General features: G+C 39.4%; 4 protein-coding genes across 7 annotated transcripts; 2 read left to right on the plus strand and 2 right to left on the minus strand.

Moving 5' to 3' along the window:
* Positions 1-1,311: 1,311 nt before the first annotated feature.
* On the minus strand, positions 1,312-4,569 carry LOC135622510 (uncharacterized). Its single transcript, XM_065124417.1, has 3 exons — positions 3,807-4,569; positions 2,627-3,701; positions 1,312-1,787 (listed from the first exon to the last, which is right to left on the minus strand). The coding sequence occupies exons 1-3, from the start codon at positions 4,199-4,201 to the stop codon at positions 1,506-1,508; spliced, it is 1,752 nt and encodes a 583-aa protein (XP_064980489.1). The 5' UTR covers positions 4,202-4,569; the 3' UTR covers positions 1,312-1,505.
* A 1,063-nt stretch (positions 4,570-5,632) lies between these two features.
* Positions 5,633-9,041, minus strand: LOC135623025 (ferritin-4, chloroplastic-like). 2 transcript variants are annotated; one of them, XR_010491253.1, is made up of 8 exons: positions 8,672-9,041; positions 8,326-8,409; positions 8,185-8,245; positions 8,001-8,088; positions 6,455-6,516; positions 6,292-6,357; positions 5,936-6,046; positions 5,633-5,847 (listed from the first exon to the last, which is right to left on the minus strand). XR_010491253.1 is itself a non-coding variant. In XM_065125489.1 (8 exons), exons 1-8 carry the CDS (start codon positions 8,968-8,970, stop codon positions 5,792-5,794), a joined length of 780 nt encoding a protein of 259 aa, XP_064981561.1. In that variant the 5' UTR covers positions 8,971-9,041; the 3' UTR covers positions 5,633-5,791. The 2 variants fall into 2 exon arrangements, 1 of the variants encoding a protein (XP_064981561.1); XM_065125489.1 differs by having other exon boundaries at positions 5,936-5,999.
* Positions 9,042-12,459: 3,418 nt separating this feature from the next.
* On the plus strand, positions 12,460-19,976 carry LOC135622511 (uncharacterized). The gene is made up of 11 exons (XM_065124418.1): positions 12,460-12,760; positions 13,741-13,783; positions 14,284-14,337; positions 14,866-14,929; positions 16,221-16,277; positions 16,731-16,837; positions 16,949-16,987; positions 17,957-18,045; positions 18,140-18,218; positions 19,408-19,455; positions 19,668-19,976. The coding sequence occupies exons 1-11, from the start codon at positions 12,576-12,578 to the stop codon at positions 19,737-19,739; spliced, it is 837 nt and encodes a 278-aa protein (XP_064980490.1). The 5' UTR covers positions 12,460-12,575; the 3' UTR covers positions 19,740-19,976.
* Positions 19,977-20,532: 556 nt separating this feature from the next.
* Positions 20,533-23,878, plus strand: LOC135622513 (small ribosomal subunit protein eS7-like). Of its 3 annotated transcripts, none has more exons than XM_065124421.1 (6): positions 20,533-20,686; positions 21,456-21,550; positions 21,629-21,702; positions 21,796-21,919; positions 23,089-23,271; positions 23,612-23,878. In XM_065124421.1, exons 2-6 carry the CDS (start codon positions 21,476-21,478, stop codon positions 23,732-23,734), a joined length of 579 nt encoding a protein of 192 aa, XP_064980493.1. In that variant the 5' UTR covers positions 20,533-20,686; positions 21,456-21,475; the 3' UTR covers positions 23,735-23,878. The 3 variants fall into 3 exon arrangements, with proteins under 3 accessions (XP_064980493.1, XP_064980494.1, XP_064980495.1); XM_065124422.1 differs by having other exon boundaries at positions 20,656-20,793; XM_065124423.1 differs by lacking the exon at positions 20,533-20,686 and adding an exon at positions 20,790-20,838.
* The last annotated feature ends 163 nt before the right edge of the window (positions 23,879-24,041 follow it).

The following is a 24,041-nucleotide window of genomic DNA, read 5'->3' on the forward strand; positions in this document are numbered from 1 at the left end:
TGTTCTTTTTGAACCATCCTTAGGCTATAAACAGGCATCAAACGATTAGATCGCAGCTCTGTTTGGGATAAGGAATTGGTGGGACATACATGAATCAATCTCATGATGAGATTAAGGCAGACCATAACATCATCTTCAATGACAACACCAACACAGTGACAACAAAGTGGATGTTACTGAGAACGGAGAGTTTGATGCCGATAGGCAAGAAATATGGCTCCTCTTGAGAGAGACAGAGACATGTGAAGCCAAACCATCATAATTTTAGGTACTTTGATGGCGAATCCTATGCGGATTTTAAGGCGAGAAGGGAATCTACAGTGGGCGATGAATGATTTCTTTCTCTTACCTTTCAAATCTCAATAGTTCTTATACTACATTACGATCGAAGATCAATGTTTTGGATGAAAATTGATTGATGAGTTACTTTGCCTTCTTTCTTTATCTTCTTCATTTAAAAGAAAAGATGAATGCAAATTATGCTGGAAAGAATTAAGAAAAGAGAAAAGAAGACAAAAAGAAAAAGGAACAAATAAAGATCAGAACAAGAATAAAGATAAAGAGTAAAAAGAAGGTAGTAAAAGTTCTGTTGACAGCAGAGAGGAAGGCAACTTTTATCCCTTATTTTGATGCTCAAACACCAGAGAGCAAGAAATTTTCTTGGAGTCAAAATTTGTTGTCAGCACAAGTATTTCTTGTTGTTCTTTTTTGTGCTCTTCATGGAGATTGGCAAAAGTACTACCCCAATTTATTCATGTTGAAAGAATTTGATTTCTATGTATTTTGAGCTCTGATACTTTCAAAGCCTTCATCATTTCAAGTTCTTAATTTTCAATCCATCTTCTACTGTAAGGAATTATGATTTCATTGACATGTGATTAGAGCAAATCTCTCTCTCTCTCACACACACACACACACAGCTTTCTTGCATATATGTCAAAATAAGTGAGGAATGAAATTGTTTGGACTTATCAATCAACTTGGTTTACTTGTATGAACAGGATATATATATATATATATAATCAAATCAGGATAAAATATTGTGGTAGGCAACAGAATTGAAGTTGTAGTCTTGTGTAGCCATCATCATGTTGGTGAGGGACCAGATGGTGGGGGGAAATGGACAGCTCGATAGGAGATTAGAGAATGAAACCCAAGTGGGTCATATGATGATTGATAACAGAGACAACCTACAGATCATGACAGAATGAGAGTGTAATGAAAGCAAGATTTCAGCATATCCAAATGTTTCTAGTGCAGATAGAACCACATATTGATTCAAAGAATCAAGTCAATTACTGGCTCACAATCTGAAGCAATAGTTTCAACCAAGTCATGTCCATTGGTGTGTTTGCATTTCCAACAGTAAACAGGACGACGACGATGATGACGACAAATCTTCCTATTGCCAAACACAAAACTCTCTTTTGCAAGCCATTGGCAACCAACCACCACCAGAAACAAAACCATTTTTTTTGCATAGAACAAAAACATTGAGCTGCTTATCAAACATTTTGCTTACTGAGGATCGAGACGATTTCCGCAAACCGAGGTCGCTTCGCTGGGTTACTGTTCCAGCACCTGTGCATCAGTGACCTCAGAACCTGAGGGCAGTCTTCAGGTATCACCGGCCTCAACCCGCATGTTGCGATCCCCACCGCTGCTTGGACCGGTGAATAAGAAGAGTAGGCTGCCACACCAGTTACCATTTCCCAGAGAACCATTCCATAGCTATACACATTGCTCATCCAAGTCTCTGAAACAATCTCGGGGTCCCCAGAAATTATCTGCAACATAATCAGTGTAAAACAGCATTGCTCATCGCATCTAACTACGTTCGATTTAAGCTAATCGGAGCAGATAACCGAATATAAGCAAGCATCTTAAGAAAAAGGAACATAAGTTAATTATGAATCTCCGAGTTCTCTCTGAATACATGCCTAAAAATGAGATTAGGCAATTTTATTGCACTTAAAACACCATCATAAATCCTGATGATAAGGAATTTTTTTTCTTCTACAGCAATATGCAAATACCAGTTTTAACAGGAGATTACTTGGAATACAAAAGGTAGCTAAGCTGGCAATGCCTTGGAGTAGTTTCTAGCCAGACATAAGGTGCCATTAGCTACTGAGATAAACATCCTCTGATGATCTTAGAAGTACTCATGAAAAATGAAGCCAGTCATATGTTTCAATCAAAGACAAAAGCATAGAAACACCATAAAGGCTGAGAACAGGAGAGAGTGCATTGACTAGCTATAAAGGTCTTCAATTTGCCCAAATTATATGGCCATCTTCTTCTAAGATCTTAAGCAGCCAAGAAGACCATTGGCTTAAAAAGCTAGCAGCAAACAAATCAATTTGCACACGATTAGATGCTGTGGATGATCAACAGATCCACACTAAATCTTTATGTAATGACTAAAAGCAAGCTTAATCCCGGTGTTTGTACTCCATGATATATTATTATTTCTACTACAATTCATAACAAGCTCATCATTGATTTTGAAGCTCCTAACTAATGGTTAATATGGTGGTTGAAGCCTTAATTCTGATCTTAATCAGACTCACACACTATGTTCTATCTTAGAACATGAACGACGGAAGTGGTGATGAACACTGACCTCAGGAGCTAGCCATCGGTAGCCGGCGGTCTCGTACTCGGTGACCTCGCCGGCAATGTTAGAAGAAGTCACGATGCCCATGTCACCAAGGCAAGCATTTCTCTGCCTATCGAGCAGGATCCTGTGTGTGTTGAGATCTCTGTAGGCCACTCCATGATTGTTCATGAACAAGAGGCCTTCTGCAACATCCAATGCCATCCGCATCACCTCCCTCATCGGGACCTTCTTGTTCTTCTGCATGACATCGTGCACCGATCCTCCATCCATCATCCTGGTGACGACACAGAGCCCCTGGTTCTCTTGGAAGAGGATGCCATGGAATCGGAGGATGCTCCTCTGCCCGCAGCTCATCAGCTGCAACAAGTCCTGCCTGACCTCCACATCGTAAGCGCTTCCCCTGTCGCACCCCCGCAGCTTCTTCACCCACACTCTTCTCCCCCTGTGCACCCCCTTGAACGAGATAGGCCCCGTGCGGTCGACGAGCTCGACCTCGTCGGAGCTCAGAACCCACCTCCTTATCTCGTCCCCGCCTGACCGGATGCTCTGCCACTCGTCGATCGAGACGACGACGGAAGACATCGGGAGCGGGTTCGGTAGCTGAATCCGGCGGAGTCCCTCCCCGTCGATGCCTTGCCCGTCGTTCCCGTCCCCGCGAGCATCCTCCTCGGCGCTCCTCGGGCGCTCCTCTTGGCGGCCGCACAAACCAAAGGGGAGCTTGACGCCGTTGTTCCTGGGCTTCTTCACCGCCGCCTTCAGCGAGGCCTCGATCCGGGCCTTGAAGTGCCTCTCCTTTCCCTGCTGGACTAAGACGGAGACGACCCCGAGGGTCAAGCCTTTCTTCTCGAAGATCTGGATCTTCTTGCAGCAGATCAATGAGCTATCGAGCGCTTCCGCCATCGCCGGCCATGACAACGGCGAGCCGCAGGCAAATGTAAGCTGGAAAACGGATCTCTCAGCCCCGCCATCGTCGTGAATCTCTTGGAGGTGGACTGCGGGGTGGTCGCCTGCCGACGCCTGCTCGATCAATCTCACATGCAGAAGCACATCCTTCATATCAAATCCCGCCTGAGCGTAGCTGCGGCGCCCACGGACAAAAAAGAGGACTTTTTTTCGTGATCACAGTTCACGCGAATGGAACCAAGAAGAAGGCGGAAGGGATCCAATTGCAGAGATCGAATACCTATTGGGCAGCGAATCAAAGTGGCGACGGGCACTAGCGACGAGCTTGTCAGGGGGCTGGCCGCCGCCACCGCCGCCGCGGAAGAGACGGTCGAAGCGCGCGGGGGAAGGGTCGCGGGAGGAGTCGAGGTTGAGGGAGCTGCGGAGAGCAGCGATGGCGCCGGCGAAATTGCGGCCGATGCGCTGCCATCTCTTGGGAGGAGGGAAGGCGGCGGAGGGGGAAGGCGGGGAGGAAAAGGAGGAGGAGGAAGAGGATGGGGAGGAGTTGCAGGCGGGGGAGGAGGCAGCGGAACGGTGGAAGGCCTCCGACCGGTCGTGGGTCTGCATGAGGACCTGCTCCACCATGTCCTCGTCCGTGCTTGGCCGTCCGGACCAGCACTCGATCGGCGTTGCCATCTCTACTATCCAGCTGAATCCCAAACGCTCACCAAAAGTTCCGAAACAAACCAAACCAAACCAATGAGGAGAATAGCGATGACTGCAACTACTACTACTACTACTTAAAATAGTTCAGAAGAACATGAAGGACGAATGGCCGAGCGGAGAGATCGCAGTGCTGGTGGTGGAGGAGGAGGAGGAGGGAGAGTTAAAATGTGCATGTGATCTTCTCTGCTGCTGCAGACTAAGTAGCAGTGGGTACTAAGCGCAGTAGTAGTGGAAATAGCGGCAGCGGTAACAGTAACTTGGTAATTGGGAAAGGAAACGAGGATGGATTCATTAGAATGTGCTATTAACAGCACAAAAGCATCGGCGAGCGCAGGCTTGCAGCCTTTTGCTGTTCCATTCTACGGTGGCTTGAAGCACCACAATGCTATAAGTATCTCGTTATCAGCCAAAATAATCTCGATTAATACAAGAAAAACATCCAAATAGTTTCAGTAATTGTGGTCATTTTAAGAACATTTTTTTGATCTTTTGATATGCGATAACTCGCAAGATGGGTCACGTTAAATCGAGTCGGTTATATCAGGTTGGACGGATCAGATCATTCTCCATTATTCGCCGGACGAGATGGGATGACTGAAAACAACTTTGCCGGCTCATCCAGCAACAGATCGGCCGTCATGCAATTAATGTTGGGGAGAGACATGGTGTGATCGACAAGAATGATTAGGCGTTTGAGGGACGATCGAGAGGGACATGGACCCAATCATGTCATTGCCTTCTTCTTTTTCTTTTGGGAAAGCAGGAAGGAGTCGGTCCATCATGACGGGCGTCGATGGTCCCTTAAGTCACGTCCAATGCATGCGGATTTGGCTCGCATGCGTCGACACCTCTCGATCTCATCCACTGTAGCATTAAAAGCTCGAGTCCTGTATCATTAGTTCCAGGTGTAAATCCTTTTTCGTGTTAGATTAATTCTTATGGTTTGCCGGTTAAATACAAATTATACCTTTTAGATTAATTGGATCGAAATGTATGTATGTATATATATATATATATATATATATATATATATATATATATATATATATTAAGTGCATGCTTGAAAAGAAGTATACAACAAGCCATAAGCTTTTTTTATTTTAAGAGAAAGAGAAGAAGTTGTGTAAATTATATAGCTGCCATGCACCTGCCACAACGAGACATCCTGTGATCATCTGCATGTCACTAACTCATCTTTGTCTCCTCTGCAAAACCCCTACTTAATTATCCAATCATGGGTTTAACTTCCGGGGCAAGATTCTTCCACCTAATCCTCATAATCTATTGTCCCATTCGTAACACAAACATCGGTTGGCACACCCTGATAAGAAGCTCAAATGCAGGGAGGAGGAGATGATGGTTCACATGCAGTAGTGCAATGGCAGAATTACCAGAAGGAGATTAGTGTCGAATCATGGCTAATACCATCGATTAAACGCATCAACTAAGCAGGACTAGAGTGATCTACTTAGCTACAACATGTTTCCTCGAGCAACAAAAGCATGTAAAGGACTCGCTCATGTAACAGAAGCATGCAGGATGAGAAGGTAACATGTTTCCTCAAGCAACCATTTCTTCTCCTTCACCTAAAAGCACCTGATCGAAATGCCACACTCCTGCACCCAAAAGAAGGAATGCCAATAGAAATTGCTCCTGAATCACCAATCTAAACGTAAATAATATCTTCAGCCGAATGAATCTTACCATGTCCTTTCCCCACCCTTCTTAGTCGAGCAACATACTCGGAGATCTTCTTTATATCTTCTACCTGCATCGTGCAAAGGCGTTCCAGGAAAAATAGCCTTCCCGTGTCAGCTGAAAGCACTTGAGGTACGTCAACAGAGCTAAACATATACAGATTTAAGACTTGCAGATTTCAAGCAAAGAAGAATATACAACAATAAACATGAAACTTAAAGAACTAACTTCATCTTTTAGCAACAAGAATTGCCGGAAATCGAGTTTGAAAATTGTTTCTCAAGTGAAAGTCACCATCATTTTAATTCTTTACCACAGAGGACGAATTTGCGGATAACAATGAAAATGTTAAGTGAGTTGACCTGCTTTCCCAAAAACTCGGTCTCAATGAAGTCCGCCATCTGAATATCATTACACCGTTCTGCTACCTATACACCACCCAGGGAAATAATATGATACACAAATCAGCAGATGCAGTTAAACAAGCAACTAATGCATATGGATCAAGAGATTGAAGTTGCTTACTTTATGCAAATTAAGAAGCTTTTCATTTGTCAACTTCTCGAGAGACAAGGCAATCTCCATCGCTGAAATTGGAAAAAATAAATTATATATATATATATATATATATATATATATATATATATATATATATATATATACATATCATATACTTCCAAGCAATGGAACATGGCAGATAAATAACAAGTAAATAATCAGTGCTGAACCAATGCCTATCACCACCACAAAAAACCCAAATAAAATTATTTTATTGCTTAACAAAGCAAAGCAAGACAAACAAGGAAGAACTATAACTATCATGGAACAACTGCTCAAGAAAGCCCAAAATGATAGATCACGATAAAAATGTTTAGTTACCATCCCAACAAGACAGTAATTGAACGTTGTTATATGAGATGCTGAGAGAAAGCCACAGAATGATCTGAAAACATAGCAAGTGCTACCAATACTGCTTTCACAGTTATCTTCCTGCTACGACACTGCCTCTAAACAATGTTTTCAAAATCAAGAAACTCGGTATGATTTAAAATTCAATGTTCAGTAAAATAAATAGGTTACTAGATTCAGGATCAAGATGGCAGTTTGTAAACACTAAGACATATGTTGTTAATGAACTCATGTACTTAAATGGCACTGTTCCAAGTTAGATTGATATGTTCTGGTGGCACGACTAATACTTCCTGTGAGATAAGTATACAAAAAATAAAAAAAAATCAAACAACTTGTCTAAAATTCTACAGTAGAATTCATCTCTCTTTCTCTGTTTGGCACAAAGGCATGACAACTGACCTTCCAAATATAATCTCCCTCCTGTTACTGTCCTTCCTTGCAAGCCTTGAAAACTAATGCTCCGTGAAACAATTCCTCTGCCCGCAACTCATCTAAGAATTTTACATAAAACTCACATCTTCCTTTGTTCGGCACATAGGCATGACAGTTTAAATCCCAATATAATCCCCTTGCTAAACATATCCTTTCTCTGAAGCCTCCAAGATCCTATTACCTTTAGGGGTGGCAGCAAATCTGAGGCAAGAAAACTGCCATTGGGTGGAAGGAGACATTCATGAGATTCTCCCTTGCGAGCTCTCTCTAAGGTTTTATTTCCTTAGTGGTGAGATCCAAGAGATTGCAAGAAAGTGTCAGGCACGTAGAGAGTAATGAACCTTCAAAAATTGAGTTTCACAAAATCCAAAAAAGGAGACGAAAGGACTCAATTATAAGTTGAGATGGCTTGTCTGCGTATGAGATGACTCGCAGATACCTGAAATAAGGTTCTCAAGAATGCATGGAAAGGATTGCCCAAGTATTCTCAGATAACCTTATTTCTTTATGATTGCATAAGTAGTAGTTAGGCAGTAGACATGGATACAAAATGTCTTTAGAGCATTCATGTTCACAAGAGCAACTATCAATACAGAAATACAAGGGCGTCCCTTGTCTAATAATTAATTTTGCGAACCAGATTCCTTTGGAATTCATGTGTGCATCTGAATTCTGATTCTTTAGAAAAACGGAATAGATAATGTTGGAACTCAGACAAAAGTCTTACCATGCAGTGCATCTCCTTTTTCAGGGTGATCAAACTCATTCAAGGGCATCATAATTGACTGGAGCTTCACTCTGCCTCCACGCATATTCTATTGGTAAAGATACCCAGAAAACAATCAGCACGCTAAAATTCATCAATACGGTCCAGCATCTAGATATAAATAAGAGATTAAAAAGATAGATACCTGGTACTCCATTAATTTATCTGCATGTTCCCGTTCTTCATCACTTGATTCCTTAAAGAACCTACAAGTATATTTTTAATTGGAAAATGCAACTTAATTAGCATAAAGAACACAAGGTTCTTGAAATAATCAAACACTTACTTGGCAAGGCCTTTTAGAGCAACATTGTCACGATCGAAGTATGCAAACAAGGCATGATAGACATACGATACACTGTATTCAACACTGTTTTTTCCCCAACCAAAAAACCCATCATTAGACATGGACTCGAAATGCAAACATAAAAAATAATTTACATAATTAAGTAAAAACGGAAGCACAAAAGCATTATGGTCTTCCTCAATGAACAAATCAATGTTCAAGAAAGGGCAGAGTAACTTTTTTGAATCAAAAGCGCATTTTGGCATAATAAATGCATTAAAGAAACAAACATAGACCATCCGCGTGGAAATTAGACAAACATTCACTTAGTGGAAAGAGAACCCACTTGATCTGTTCGTTGATTGCGGCCTCGCACTCGTCGGAGTACTTCTGCCGGGCGATGGACTTATCGGGCACGGAGGGTACGAAGGCCAGCTCCTGCTTGAGCTCCTCGAAAGGCTCGAACACCACGCCGGTCATGGGACGGCTGTTGGTCTCGCCGGCCGCCATGGCGACCACGGACCCATTCCTCGCTCGTTCCCTCGGAACTCTCAGGCCAGACCGCAGCCAGTACGCGGCGCCACTGGGAGAGGCCTTGGCGGAGGGCGAGCGCAGAAAGAGAGCGGAGGGAGCCCCCAAGATCATGGCTCTCGAGAGACGGGACGATGGGAGAGGAAGGAAGAAGAGGCCAAAGTGGAGCGGCGAGCGTAAGGGGATATGGGTTGATGTCATTTTATAGTCAGTTTTGGGTTGGTTACGTGGGAGGCTGCGAGTTTGGACACCGCCCGGCATTTTCCAACGAACGCGAAGTAACATGGTCGAACCCGAACCGAAATGTTCTGGAAATTAGATTTCGGAGTCGGGTGGAGAGAAGTCCGGACTTCTCCAGAAGAATTCCACGAGCTGTCAATGGAACCGGAAGTCCAAACTGCGAGTGTTACGGGTCAGGACTCCGACGCTATCGGGTCAGATATTAGAAATACCACATGCATACTGATAGGGATCATTCTAGGCCGCCAGCTCTCCTTGCCACGTGGGCTAAAAAGACAATGCATAAAACCAAAGCACGGTAATCAGGCATCGCATCGCCTATCTCGAATTTCAGAAATGGGCTGAGTACTCCCGAGTGATACATCAGCAAAAATAATATCTCTACCTTAATAATTAACGGTATGATCAGCTTTCACCGACTTTCTCTTTCCGACGGTCGATGAAAGGATCATTCCCTATCTAACCCAAAGCAGTAAGAAAATTAGCCCAGAAGCATCCCCCAATGATTCTCTTTAGGCACCAAGGGATATACGCAAGTAAGCCGTTCTTATTAACGCCTCCATTGTACAGGATAAGGGGGGCCTTAGCGAATGCACGTTCGAGTCACTTAGCATATAAGTATAAAAATTAAGCCCTGGACCAAGGACATGCAGGAAAAAGAGATACACGTGACATGATGTGCATTCTTTTTTATTATTATATTATTTAATATTTTATTACTTTATACTACTTATTACATATATATATATATATATACACATATATATATATATGTATATATATGTGTGTATATATGTATATGTATATATATATGTATATATATATATATGTATATACATATATATGTATATATATGTATATACATATATATGTATATACATGTATATATATGTATATATACATGTATATACATATATATGTATATACACATGTATATACATATATATGTATATACACATGTATATACATATATATGTATATACACATGTATATACATATATATGTATATACATATATATACATATATATGTACATATATATACATATATATACATATATATGTATATACATATATATACATATATATGTACATATATATACATATATATATATATATATATATATATATATATATATATATATATATATATATAGGCATATATATTGTGATGTCTATGTATCTGAGAATTGGATCGTGATGAGATGACGATAATAAGACCGATACTATATAGACTGATGTCATATAGCTCAAACTAGATCATATTAGGCTGTGGTCCATGATCATTTGATGTGATTACTCATGTGATGTATATTTAACTATACATTTACTAAATATGTATATATATTTACATGCGATATAGATATATATTAAATATGTATATGTGTGACATATCATATTAAGAGACTGAACAAGAATCTCTTATCTCAGTAATATTAAGTCGGTAAAAGTGAGTTAATTAGATTGACCCACATGACATTCTATCATTATAGGGAGAAATCGATTCTCGACGTAGGCTGAGTTGGTCGAATCCCTCGAGGCTCACATATATTATAATTCAAGATATTGTTTATGATATAGAGATGTCATCGGTGACTCGAGTGGAATGCTTGGTTGAGTCCTTCGAGGGCATATCATTGAATTAGACTATCTCGTAACGATAGTAATGACTTAATTGAACATCATGGTTAGTCAAGTCCCTCCTCCCACTATCACGGTTGATCCAAAACTCACTACGATGGGTCCCTCCTCCCGCTTATGTAGTCGAGCCAAGACCCACTACGATATGTCTCTTCTCTCACTCATGCGGTCTAGCCTGAACCCACCATAGTGGGTCATTTCCTCCCATTGATGCGGTCAATCCAGAACCCACTATGATGGGTCCCTCCTCTCGCTTATGCGGTTGAGCCAAGGCCCGCTACGACGGGTCCCTTCTCCCACTCATGTGGTCAAGCTTGAACCCACCATAGTGGGTCCTTTCCTCTTGCTGACGCGGTTAAGCCAAAACTCGCTATGATGGGTCCCTCCTCCTACTTATGCGATTGACCTAAGACCCACTACAACGTGTCCCTTCTCTCGCTCATATGGTTGAGCCTGGACCCTCTATGATAGGTCCTATTCTCCCATTGGTGCGGTCAAGCCAGAACCCATCATGACGGGTCCTTCATCTCGCTGACGCAATCGAGCCAAAATCTACCATGATGTGTCTTTACTCCCGCTACGATAGTCGAATCAAGATCTGCTACGACAGAAGTCGCTATGGTAGACTGATACTGATACTCCTACTACGATGGTCAAATCGAGACCTGCTACGATAGACTGATATCGATACTCCCGCTACGACGATCGAATCAAAGATAATCCAAGGCACCACCAGCTCCCCTCACCACGTGGGCTAAAAAGATAATGCCTAAAACCAAAACACGGGGACCAGGGTTGGATTGCCCGCCCCGACTTCAAAAAATGAGCCCACGTGACCTTCTCATGACTGATACATCAGCAGAAGTTATACATCTGCATTAATAACTAACGACATGGTCTGTCTCCACCGACCTTACCTTTCCGATGATCGATGAAGGGACCACTCCCTACCTAACCCAAAGCGGCAAGGAAGTCAGCCCAGAAGTATCCCCCCCAACAATTCGCCATAGGCACCAGGGGACACGCCAACAAGTCGCCCTCATTAATGACTTCGCTATATAGGGTAAGCGGGGCCTTGACAAAAACACGTCCAGGTCGCTCAATACCCATGTAAAAAAGTCAAGCCCAAAACCAAGCAAAGGCAAGTAGGAAAAAGAGATTCTTTACTCTATTAATTAACTGCTGATACCGTTATTTTTTTCTAATTTTACTTTCATAACTTAAGTATCGGAGGGGCTGAGCCAGGACACCCTCGGCATAGGCCTATTATACAGAATCATCGATGTAGTTTTGAAGGCGTAACCAAAAGACTACCCAGTAGATGAGATCACCCAACTCTCAAACCAAATTTCATCGCTCCTAGAGAATTGATTCTTCTTATAGCTTCCTTCGTCCTGCTCTCCACATAATCAAGAGTCACCAAAAGGAATTTATATTTTCGACGGAGAATGAACCAGACCGACTCACAAGTGATCTGTGTTAACACATACCTCACCATGAATATGAATCTTTCAAAATGGCTCAATCCGACCACTATGGACGACCCATATTAGATGAAAGTGAATCCGACGGTGATAAGAATTGATCACGGCCGTTTGCGTCATTTGGACAAGATAATGAAACGTTGACCGTCCATGATATTTCAAGGCGAATCTCGGCCGTCTATTAAATTATTCTCAATAGATATAATTCTTTACCCAAGCTATTGGGCTGTAATTTTTGGGTCAGCTCAAGCAGCCCAGATGAGATTGCGAGGGTTTCCGAGGTATACAAAGCAGGCCCCCGTTTGGGTTCCTCCCACAAGGGAACGGCGCTCGAGCGAGGAATTCTGGCTTTGAAGATGCCGGCGCGAGATGGCGTCGCCCTCGGGCTTCTTGTTGCCTCCATTCTGTCGTTGGTGCCTCGACCCACGCACGGGGGAGGCGGAGCTTGCGAGCTCAGCGTCCGCCACAGCGACGTCTTATATAACTACAGCCTGGCGTCGCCGACCGACAAATTCCCTCACGGCGTTCTCAGCGAAGACGGGTACTCCTCCTCCTGCCCTCACCCGATCTGCCTTTCCTGACGAATCTTGTTCTTGTGATCTTTTCCTCGTCATTTCGTGTGATTCTGCTGTGAATTAAGAATTTAAGGCTCAGGACGCGATCGCAGGTAATCTAGTAGTTTACTCGTCTTTTGCGTTCGAAGACTGAAAGAGCTACACGTTGCTGTTATGTTGCTTCCGTTGCCTGATCGAATTTAATCGAAGGTTGCAGGTTGTAACTTTGGTAGGGTGTAGGATCGCGTCTAGATCAACTTGTAAGTGATTGACAAACAGTTAATGCTGTCAGTGATGTATACCATCATCGAATCTATCTGTAGTGAGGTAGCGTCTGCACAGTTATATCATCTATATTTTTTTTATCAATGATTCTAAGGCTGTATAAGACTGAGAGATTCATTCTTCATCAATATATTTGTATTAAGGAGTCAGATTATGGGCTAACCTGTATGTGTAGCTTCATTCCAATGGGACACTAATCGTGGCTTACTATCTTTGTTTAAGTTATTCTTAATCTGTCATGTGTATAACTTTTCTTGTGCATGCAAATGAATTAAGTAAGCTTCCCACAATAGATGAAAGTAGAGTGTACAGTTTTTAAGGTGCGCACCTCCTCGGTGACTCAAATTTTGCTGGGGCTTCTTTTGGGATAAGGGGCTAGCTATTTCCCAGTGAAAGCGCAACTGCAGTTGTATATCCATGTATTTTACTATGATAGAGATGTCAGAGAATTTCACAGACATGTGCCCATATCTGCATTGCAAATACATGCATCAACTTTGATGCCTATATAGTGGTTGTTGCTGATTTCTTTATAATGATTTCACCTTCTCTTCCAAACTGATGTTAAATTTCGCCATAATTTTTTCTTCTGGAGTGCCATAGCTTTCTACATCTGTCAAAATTACATAAAGACTTAATTTGTTTTTCATACTAATCGTTGAGCAATTCGCCTTTCTTGTAGGTTTTACAAAGTGACTGTAAATGAGACATCACTCTGGTTTCAGGTTGGCTTCATCGGGTCACCTTCTCATTGTAGTCTTTAGGTTCATCATCAATGTGTTAAGCATAACTATACATTCAAAATCTATGAACTTCTCCAATTTTATTACCATAAAATGGACAATGCCAAGGAGACCAAAAAATGAGCTGCATAAGTTTCCTGATTGCCTTCTATTAACAGGGTACTTTAGCATGATTCATGTTTGTTTTGTGCCATGCTGTGCCTATGCAGGCATTAACCTTCATTTTATGTATCTAAATGACATGCTGCATACCCTTACCTTGCTAGTTGGTTTGGTACTGGGATAATACAGCATTACAGTTGCCACCTTAACTTCTGGTGTTGTGAACTAGACCAAATGATGCATATAGTTAGGTGCCAACACACATATGTACTGAGGCATTTAGTTTGGATTTGGAACAGCACACACCATATTCTTTGGTTTTCTGCAGAACATTGCTCAATATTACTGATATATAGCTAAACTGATATTTATGTGAACAGCTATGTGATCAGATGATATTCAACCATGATCCCCCAAGATGTTATGATTGCCAGGTAACTGATTTCCAGAAATCATCACCCACTTCGTGTCTCTTCCCTTTTGAACTTGTTAAAATATTTTATAGTGCATTTAGATTAGCTGTTAGATTTTTATTAAAAAAAATATAGTTTAATTAAATACGTACTGATGAATATTAATCAAGAAAAGTTACTGGTGGTGATGTTCCTTTTCTTTTTGTTTTTCAACCCCTGGGACCCATCAGTATCAGTACTGGAATAAAAATTTAAACCTTTCCAAAGACATTTGATTTTTTTACAGATCATGGTGCTCATATAAAAGAACTTCACTTTGTGTTGTTATCAATGAATAATGTGACTTTATTGATGATTGTAAATTATAAAGCTAGAATAGGGTCACAAAAAGGAAATACAGTTATTTAGTTTCTATAAGTTATCCTCTCGTAATAAATTTGTTGCGTTTGATACTTTCATGATGTTAAATAGTGAAACGAAATAAAAAATTTCTATACTATACTATTAAATGATAATTGTGTCTTCAAATTTATTTATATATGTAAATAGGATTGTGGAGGTCCATCACGTTGCGGTATGATGTGCAATGCACTTGTGGCAAACAGCATAGGAGGTATACTCAATTCTTTTCTGTTCATAGAAGTGGAAATTTATTTATTAAAAGTTAAGAAGCATATTGTGCATTGTCTCATTGTATGTGAGCATCAGTTGTGAAAGAACAATAGTTGAAAAAGGTATCATTGAAGGATATTATATGCATAGGAGATAACTAACATATTATGCAGTAGGCATCGAAAACATGAGAATTATTAAGTCTGTTTTTTACACTATTATCTCAACCTCATAGCACCACCTCAAAGAAAGTTTATTCTCTGCATCAACTGGTGTGTTTTTACATTTCTAAATAGGGTTCTTGATATCCCATGCTTTGGTAGAAGACCTGTTCGTCATGTCTCTAGTAGCAGCATGTTCTGCTTGGTGCTCTACAATTTATGTGGAGCTCTTACAAACTCACTTCCTGCTGATCTCTCAAAAGAAGTGCTAAAAAGAGTGATGCTCCCAAAGTATTAGTTCCATTCACTTCTTTGCTTACACCTGCTTTAGTTCAAGTAACTTGAGGCCCTGGCTCAAGGAGCCTGCTATATGAGTTATGATTGGTTGCCTAACTGAAAAAGATGACAGTCAAGGGATTCTGCCGGAGCATTATATGGTAACTGTAAGAAATTTAAGATAATGGTGACAAGATAATGTGTCAAGTGAGCTTAGAACTCTCTAATAATTTGTTAGATGGGTAATTGACCTAGAACAGAACATGGATGAGTTATCAGGAAGTCATAGCTAAGAAACTAAATGGCTGTTAAAATCTGAGTTCATTGTAAAACAATGATGAAGCTTTAATGTCCCAATTATTTGGGTCAACTACATGGATCTTTTGTTATGATCGGGAAAATCTGAGTTCACTGTATGACTATTAATTGGTACCACATTTTCTTCTGCAGCACTAATATTTTTTTTAATATTGATTCTCCTTCTTTTAGTTGTAAACTTGTAATCACAGAGAAATCGTCAATTTGTTCACCCATAAGATGCTTTTGTTTCCTGACTTATATCTAACTAGACATCAGCCACACTCGTCGTTTTCCTTCAGCGTGATGAGAATCTATTCCTCAAAATTTGGTTGCTTTATGTCACTGTAAAAGCCTCGTGTTAAATAAGTTTTCTTTATTAGTTATGCTACATGATGCTATGATGAGAATGATCATAAGGCCTTTCTACCTATTTACTTTTTCTCTAAGAGTCATACTTTGATGTTATCTAAGGAAAACTATTTTCAAGAACGATATAATTCATTTCATGAACACAGTGGCTTCAGTTGTGCTAACTGATATCGGTTGCATATGCAGGATACTTCGTTTGTACAACCATTGGAAGGGCTTCAAATCTTAACGTTGCTCTCATTGGTAACATCTAATTAGTTCTGTTTGATTTGAATCTCTTGATATTTATTAAATGAAATTTGTCATACGAATTACTAATTGAGATGATATGTTGTGAATGAATTAAATTCTAATATTCAAGTTTGACACATCATCAAATCTCGGTAGCTATGATCAAAATCAACCTTTTGTGTTATCGAAAGTCCTTTTGATGCTTACTCCTATGAAACAAAGAACTGCCTAGTTCCATACCGTATTGTGTTAGATACACCAATCATGTTTGCTCACTTAATGATAAATGTCCAGTTATTTTGGATTAGTTTGGAGTTCTTATAGATTTTTAGGATGCTTCTTTCACCATCTTCTGATGTAATTAATTTGCCCTGAAACACTCTGTTTTTTGTCACCATTTTGTTCCACTTATATCACATAGCTTAATAGTATAATTTATATTGCTTTTTATTGATTGTAGAACAGATCAGAACAGTCCTCAAAAAGGTGTTGTTGTCAAGACATCATCAATTGGCCCCAAGGTTAATTGTTCACTTTCTGTTTCAGTCTTTTGTGATTCAAATGAAGCACAGGTGTGTTACTCCTATGACAAGCTTATGTTTACATTCATGTACATATATCATACTGATTATATCTTTGTGGTTTTTTCCATAGTGAAAATTTCTCAATTATCATACTTGCAGGTGTCAGATACTTTCAACATAACAGGAAATTGTGACTATGTGAGTATGCCCAAATTTCCTTTTTTGGAAATCAGACTTTACCTATCCTGGTTACTCCTATATTGCTCATGTCTGTAAGACAAAAGTGTCTATGTATGGCAAATAAGCATGGTTCGCCTTTCCTGTCCGTACCAGTGGATCAACTGGACGTTGGTATAGTATGTACCAACATACCGTTACATAGTACGATGGGACGTACTAATAAATTGATATATACCGTCTATACCAATATACCGTCTATACCAGTCCTCTGTTGGATTGATATGTACTGCTTGTATCGGGCGATATGCTGTTGTATGGCAAACCTTGCAAATAAACTCATGAATCTTTTTCGAAAGTACAAAAAAGGGGAAAATAAAGAAAAGATATTTTTCCCTTGTTCAATAAACACAACAATTTATAAAGACAAATAGCAAAAAATGGGAGCCTGCTTTTTGGCAAGAGATACCAACAACAATAACAAGTTATATAAGTTTCCAACCATCATTGAACTCCATCAAAAGCGATAATTAGTGAAAGTAATAGCAACAAAATCTCTTTATATTTTAACAAAATTTTCTTAGGTATTCTTCGCCTTCTCCTTTCGTCACTTGTTCTACTTGGTTCAGTTTGTCTGAGCAGTTCATTTATAGATCTCTTTTAGATATGTTTATACCATCTTAAATAATTCTGTCATTTATCCTCGACCAGCACTGGTTTGGCTTCTTCATGTGTATAAATTTTCTTCAAGTGACCCACAATTGCAAAGTATACTGTCATACTTTTCAGGGAAATTTAGTGTTTGCAATTGATTTACATATTACTTCTTCTTGAATATTTTTGTGATGCACAAGTAACCTGGTGTCATTTTCCCTCCCCAGTCATCTTAACTGCTCCAGCTTATTTTGTGGTGATTCTTTTCTTGCTATGTAATTTACTAAATTCCAGATTCACTAGACTAACAAAATATGTTTGAACTGAATTCTACAGGCTGTAGTGCTCAGGCATCCATCTGGTTGTGCAAAAGTTATTTATGTAAATGGAAAAGGATGGGGATGGTTTGGAACATTAATGATGATGTATGTTTCACCATATGCCACATTGATAGTTTCATCCATTTATTGCTTGCAATTGCTGTGTCAGTGATTGATTACCATTGCTTTGTGCTTGCAGAATTTTGTGCCTTCTTGTAGGCTATGTTCTCGTAGGCACAATTTATAGGTTCTTTTTCCTGGGAATTCAGGGCATAGAAGTAAGGCTTTCCAACTTTTTAGCTTTTACGGCTTATGATGATATGTGTTTATGCACTGGATCTACAAAGTTTCATTTGGTGTTGCAGACAAATATCATTTGGTAGTCTGTTCTGTATTTACTCCTTTATAGCATTGAATAGCTGAATCTGGAAATGAAAATGCATAAAGGCAATGATTTGGCTGTCACGTTCTTGTAGGATTGGTCTCATATATCTTGTATGACTTTATTGACTGTTGTAGTCTTGTAGAAAGATTATGTCTGGAGCAAGTTATCAGTTAAAGAGTGTAAAGGACTGATGGGCAGCTGAATAGGTTTGACAGTCCTTTTAAAAGGGGTTGGTTGAGCGTGTATAATTTTCAGACTGACCATGACTTCACAGAGAGAATTTGATGGTTTTTGAATGAATTTGGAGTAGAAGAGCTTTTTGAGAGAGATATCCGATTGCTCCCTGTAAGAAGTGTTTGAATAGAAGGAAAAGAAAAGGACTGAAAAGAATTTGATAAGAAAATTGAACAAAACTCGGTCCATTTGGTCTCACACCCAATATAACATCATAGAGAAAGATAGGGACCTCACATTATGTGCCAATCTATTACATTATCATGAGCTTTAATGCGACTCTCTTATAGTTGGAGGGATAACTTTATATTAGGCTTACTATGGCTTTGCTATTAGAACTTATAAAAAGTAGTAAAATCCTGTATCTTGCAAAACCTAATTTGAAGAGATAACGAGATCTCTTAAAACTTGATTTCTTAAACTTAGCAACTGTTTCTACCTAATTTAAATCAGGGTTCCTTAGAAAACTCAATTAATCATTCTGTTTCTGTTCTTTATAGGAAACATGTATCATGCCATCTCGGTGTCATGTCCTACAACTAATGCTTATAGTGAATTAACTTTCCATTTTGATGCTACTTAAAATATAAGCCAGATACATCTGATATCTGATAATCTATGAAATATTGATGTTATCTTCACCACAAGATTAACAAACAATTCTTGTGGTTTACTATGTTCCGATACAAATAATTTCATGCAGAAACATCCCTTGTACGAAATTGAAGTTATCTTCAACCACAAAATATGAACAGTTATTCTTACAGATCACTATGTTCCGATACAAACTATTTTACATATAAACATCCTTCTACGAGATGTAATTGTTGATGTTTCATTTTTTTCAGGCTATTCCAAACTTAGAATTTTGGCTCAGTTTGCCATATAAAGCAAGCGTAAGTTCCTCTATGATTGACTATTTATCTTGATAAGTCAGACAATTTTTTTGTAATAGCGTATGCTACGATACATTTGTTCCACTAAGAAGTTCCTAACAATTATATGGACGGTGCAGAAACTGAACCAAAATCAGTCTTGGTTTTGTGATTGCAGTTGCATTTTATGCTGATACTTAGATTCTGGGTTTCTTCTGTTATATTCCTTGCAGAGTATGTTTAGAGGTTTAGTGCGAAGGTTCAGCAGGGATAGTCGAGGTTCCTACGCCCCGGTAAATTATTGAGGAGCATTTGTCATCAGATATCAGTCGCTTCCTTGCTAGTTTTGGCTGTTGTTACACCCATTGTTCTGTGGACAAAACTATGACATGCAATTGGAGCATAGCAAGAGGATTGCTAAGATCATGGATGAAAGTTTTGTATCTTTGTTAGTTGATTGATTGTCATCTCTCAGAAACTGGGAGTTCAACTTTGTGGAATCTTGTGTTTTCATCAGTATATTTCCAGTGTTTTCATCAGTATATTTCCAGTGTTTTCATCAGTATATATCAGTATATTTCATCAGAATATATATACATCAGTATATACATGTATATATGTATATATATGTAAAATCTAAAAGTATTATATGTCTACATATACATATATGTTTGCATGTGGAGGCAGGATTTAGTTAAGTACCTTGTGATAATGTGACAAAGTGTCTATTATATATTTCACGTCAAATCAATCAATTTTAATTATGATATATTATTTCTATAAAAATAATCATAATAATACTGAAAATATTAGGTTTCTATGGCTCGTTTATTTATATATATTTTTAGCTCAAACAATAATTATCCACGACAAGTTTATTATTAGTTTGTTTCGAATTCGTATTAATGTAATAAAAGCATAGTCTAATGCTAAAACATTATTAATCTATGTTTTTATATATTTTTTTTTAACTCAAATTAGCTTCGGCCACGATTAACTCCATGGTGAATAGTCCCCTCTTGCCCCCCTTGGGTTCTTTTCGTGACCTTCCGATCTTTATCCTATGGTCATGATTTGTTACGCCGATCGAACGGTCCAGATTACCCCGATCGACCGAAACGGGGAAGCGCGATGCGGGGGCTTCATAGTAAGGTTCGCGGGGGCTTCGCCTTTTGGACGCTAACCCTACTTGCGCGGCGGCGTGGTCACTGAGCTCGTTCTCTCCTCTATCTCTCGACTCCTCAATCGCCGGGTACCTCCCTCGCCCTCGACCTATTGTTATTAGGGTCTAATACAGAGCGCAAGCTGGCCTTCCGATCGCATCGGCCCCTCCTCATCGATCTTGTTTCGATACAGATTGTTCGTCTCCGCTTCTAATTTGTAGACGATACCGGTGTTTTCTTGGTGTTGCATTGCTCCCTTTTTCTGGTCTTAATGTTTTTAATTGCATCGACGTTTTAACTTCTGTTTGGAATTCAGGTTTAGGGTTTCACAAGGTTGATTCGCCGTATTGACATACGGATGATTCTCTAATTAAAATCTTCATGGAGGTTTTGATCCGATGTTTGAGTTTATTGATGTGCATCTTATTGCGTTTTCTTTTGTGAGATCATGCATTTATATTATTCTATATGTTAAATGATTCCGGCTTAGAAACTTGTTTCTTGTATGGTTCATCATGATAGGTTAATCTTCATGTCTTCATGTCTTCATGCTATATTACTAATGTTCACAGTAGATCAGAGCAAGTTTTGTTGCGCCAGTCCGGTTTTGCCATCTATCATTTACTAAGACGTGAGAACATGACTTGTTGCTCGACATTGGTAGAAATTTTAGGGTTGGTGGGTAAGAAAAAGTTGTGAGAGTTAAATCATATATTTCCCATTACTGCAAGTGGGTGACGACAAAAGGAGAAGTACATGTTTGTAGAATTGGCAATAAGCTGATCAGTGATTTATCTTTTTTCTCTTTATTCAATGCGGGACGCTTTAATTTATATTTTGGGTTTCATTCATTCGTAGGCTAAGCATTAGCAATCAAAATGTTCACCGCAAGAAAAAAGATCCAAAAGGACAAGGGTGCTGAGCCTACCGAGTTCGAGGACACTGTTGCTCAGGCTAGTAATTAATCATGGATATCTTGTCCCTATGCTTTTGTATAGATGTTTTAGTGAGTGTTTTGTACTTTATTGCAGGCGTTCTTTGATTTGGAGAATGGAAATCAGGAATTGAAGAGTGACTTGAAGGACCTTTACATTAGCTCAGCAACGTAAGTTTGGCATATCACCTGTTTCTGTTTTGTTGTTCGAGCAAACATAACACTTCTTATCATTTTGCTCGTTTACGTGGTCTTCCGATGCAGTCAAATGGATGTAGCTGGCAACCGGAAAGCTGTTGTTATCCACGTCCCATACCGACTTCGCAAAGCCTTCAGGAAGATTCATGTGAGGCTAGTTAGAGAATTGGAAAAGAAATTCAGTGGGAAGGTACGGCAGGCTCAGATACGCTTTATGTTATTATTTTTATTGGTTAAATGATTTTCGTTGGAATCGAACTAATGAAATAAATTTGTTGTTGTTTAAACAAGAAATGTGATTTTATATCAAACGCGTGTTATTCTGTATTGGGTGAATCCCTTCATAAGAATTTAGGGTAATGTGAACGATACTATTGCAAAATTTAATTTGTATAGAGTGGTTAAACATAAATATCTAGTTGTTTAAACTTTAAAAGCATCCTGAAGTGATTCCTTGGCAACTATTTGTAGATCTATGACATTCTCGTGGTCATCAGATCCTATATGCCTTGAGTTAATGCAATTGCATTCTCGTGTACAACAGAGTCATCCTTCCTGATGGCTAGCATAAACCCAAGGGATAGGATTGTGTTTTTATGTTGCTCTTAGTACTTTACAGGGAACCAGCATCTTTACCCATGACTTTGAGATAGGGTAACATCATGTTCCAATTATTCTTATGACATCTACTGGAACCACTATATTCATCCATGATACCAATAATTTTGGTGTTCAAATCACTCCAAAGGTGGAACTTCCTGTGATGTCATACAGCAATTATTAAGGACATAAATTTGAGTTCCTTGTTTCCCAGCCTTCAATGGACCAGGTAAATATTATAGTTTGTATTTTTCAGGCTTGTACTTCCAAGTAGTCATAATTATGGTTCGAATCGGAATCGGAACCGGGACTGGCGATTTCGGTTCGGTTCCATACCGGCTGAAAGAGAAACAAAAAATGATTAAAACACAGAATTTCATGGTGTAATGCTTTGTGCTTTGAACTTAAAATCTCAGGACTTAGGTTCAGACCATGGTGGAAATCTTTCATTTTTAACTTTGAATTGGTACTGGAATCAATGGTTCTAGAACTGGCAGTTCTAGAACCAAAATGGCCTAGAACCGAATGGCTCTGTTTTCCATGGAACCGGAACCTCAATCAGGTCTGCTTCCAAGTCTAATAAGCCGAAAGGTGGAGCTAGCCCACAACATTTAATCATGATTCAGAACTTAATGTTGCAAAGAAGCTCTATTACATATGTTTTTTGTTGAATTTTGAAGCCTGCGTGTTTGGTTCTTGATTGTAACTAAACATTTGATCGTCGCCTGTAAGTTCATTCTGTTACTTTTAATCTGATAGGACGTTGTTCTCATTGCCACAAGAAGGATTCTGAGACCGCCTAAGAAAGGTTCTGCTGTTGTGCGCCCTCGTAGTCGCACTCTCACTGCCGTTCATGATGCCATCTTGGAAGACGTAGTCTACCCTGCTGAAATTGTTGGGAAGCGCATCAGATATCGCCTCGATGGCTCTAAGATCATAAAGGTATATTATTATTCTGTCACCTATTGTTCTTGATTTTTGGTTAACTTGCTTTTCTTGTGTATATAAGTTTTTTTTAATGTTTGAATAATTTGAATATTGTCGAGCAATTATGAAGAATTTCATGGTTGTAATATGTAGATTTCTAATCCCTTCTCTTAAAATGGATATTATGACTTGCATCTTTTGAACAACACCATGGATACTCGTGTAACTTGTAGAAGTCAAGTCAGAATTAATTTCTTTTTCCGAGCTTTATTCTTTCTTTCTCAGGGTGTACAAATTCATATGATTGAATTAAAGTGTTTTATTTAACATGAATAAATCTTTTGGTTTCTATCAGATTTTCTTGGACCCAAAGGAGAGGAACAACACCGAATATAAACTGGAGACCTTCACAGGGGTCTACCGGAAGCTATGTGGGAAGGACGTTGTTTTCGAGTACCCTGTCACCGAGAGTGCATGAAGAAATTTTTATCGGACTACATTTCATCTAAGTCGCTAATTTTATAAACGGAGACTGCTCTCCTTAGAAGCATTTTTTTTTTATTAGTACGTTTTGTTTTGGCACTCTTTGATGTTTGGTAATTTGACATTTCTTTGCACACCAGTGTGAATCGTTTTCGGTGAGCTTTTTTACCATTTTATGCAGCGATCTGTCATGGGAAAATACACAAGATGCAGAACTTCCAAAAACTTGCATTGTCATCACAGTTAAGTTTCACTATTAAGCATGTGGTGCATGAGATCGGCAATCATCTTCAAGTAAAAGA

The sequence above is a fragment of the Musa acuminata genome, chromosome BXJ2-9 (genome assembly GCF_036884655.1).
Source record: "Musa acuminata AAA Group cultivar baxijiao chromosome BXJ2-9, Cavendish_Baxijiao_AAA, whole genome shotgun sequence".
NCBI classification, from domain to species: Eukaryota; Viridiplantae; Streptophyta; class Magnoliopsida; order Zingiberales; family Musaceae; genus Musa; species Musa acuminata.

Bases quoted from the DNA above. Each gene is read 5' to 3' on its own strand.
- LOC135622510 (XM_065124417.1), bottom strand. From the start codon at position 4,201: ATGGCAACGCCGATCGAGTGCTGGTCCGGACGGCCAAGCACGGACGAG. The intron at 3,702-3,806 runs GTATTCGATCTC...TGGGCGCCGCAG, and splicing joins TTTGATTCGCTGCCCAATAG to CTACGCTCAGGCGGGATTTG. The intron at 1,788-2,626 runs GTCAGTGTTCAT...ATTATGTTGCAG, and splicing joins ACCGATGGCTAGCTCCTGAG to ATAATTTCTGGGGACCCCGA.
- LOC135623025 (XM_065125489.1), bottom strand. From the start codon at position 8,970: ATGATCTTGGGGGCTCCCTCCGCTCTCTTTCTGCGCTCGCCCTCCGCC. The intron at 6,517-8,000 runs GTAAGACTTTTG...TTCCAATTTCAG, and splicing joins AAAAGGAGATGCACTGCATG to CGATGGAGATTGCCTTGTCT. The intron at 6,358-6,454 runs GTAAGCAACTTC...GGTGGTGTATAG, and splicing joins AGCTTCTTAATTTGCATAAA to GTAGCAGAACGGTGTAATGA.
- LOC135622511 (XM_065124418.1), top strand. From the start codon at position 12,576: ATGCCGGCGCGAGATGGCGTCGCCCTCGGGCTTCTTGTTGCCTCCATT. The intron at 14,930-16,220 runs GTATACTCAATT...TTGCATATGCAG, and splicing joins TGTGGCAAACAGCATAGGAG to GATACTTCGTTTGTACAACC. The intron at 16,278-16,730 runs GTAACATCTAAT...ATTGTAGAACAG, and splicing joins TCTTAACGTTGCTCTCATTG to ATCAGAACAGTCCTCAAAAA.
- LOC135622513 (XM_065124421.1), top strand. From the start codon at position 21,476: ATGTTCACCGCAAGAAAAAAGATCCAAAAGGACAAGGGTGCTGAGCCT. The intron at 21,703-21,795 runs GTAAGTTTGGCA...CTTCCGATGCAG, and splicing joins CTTTACATTAGCTCAGCAAC to TCAAATGGATGTAGCTGGCA. The intron at 23,272-23,611 runs GTATATTATTAT...GGTTTCTATCAG, and splicing joins ATGGCTCTAAGATCATAAAG to ATTTTCTTGGACCCAAAGGA.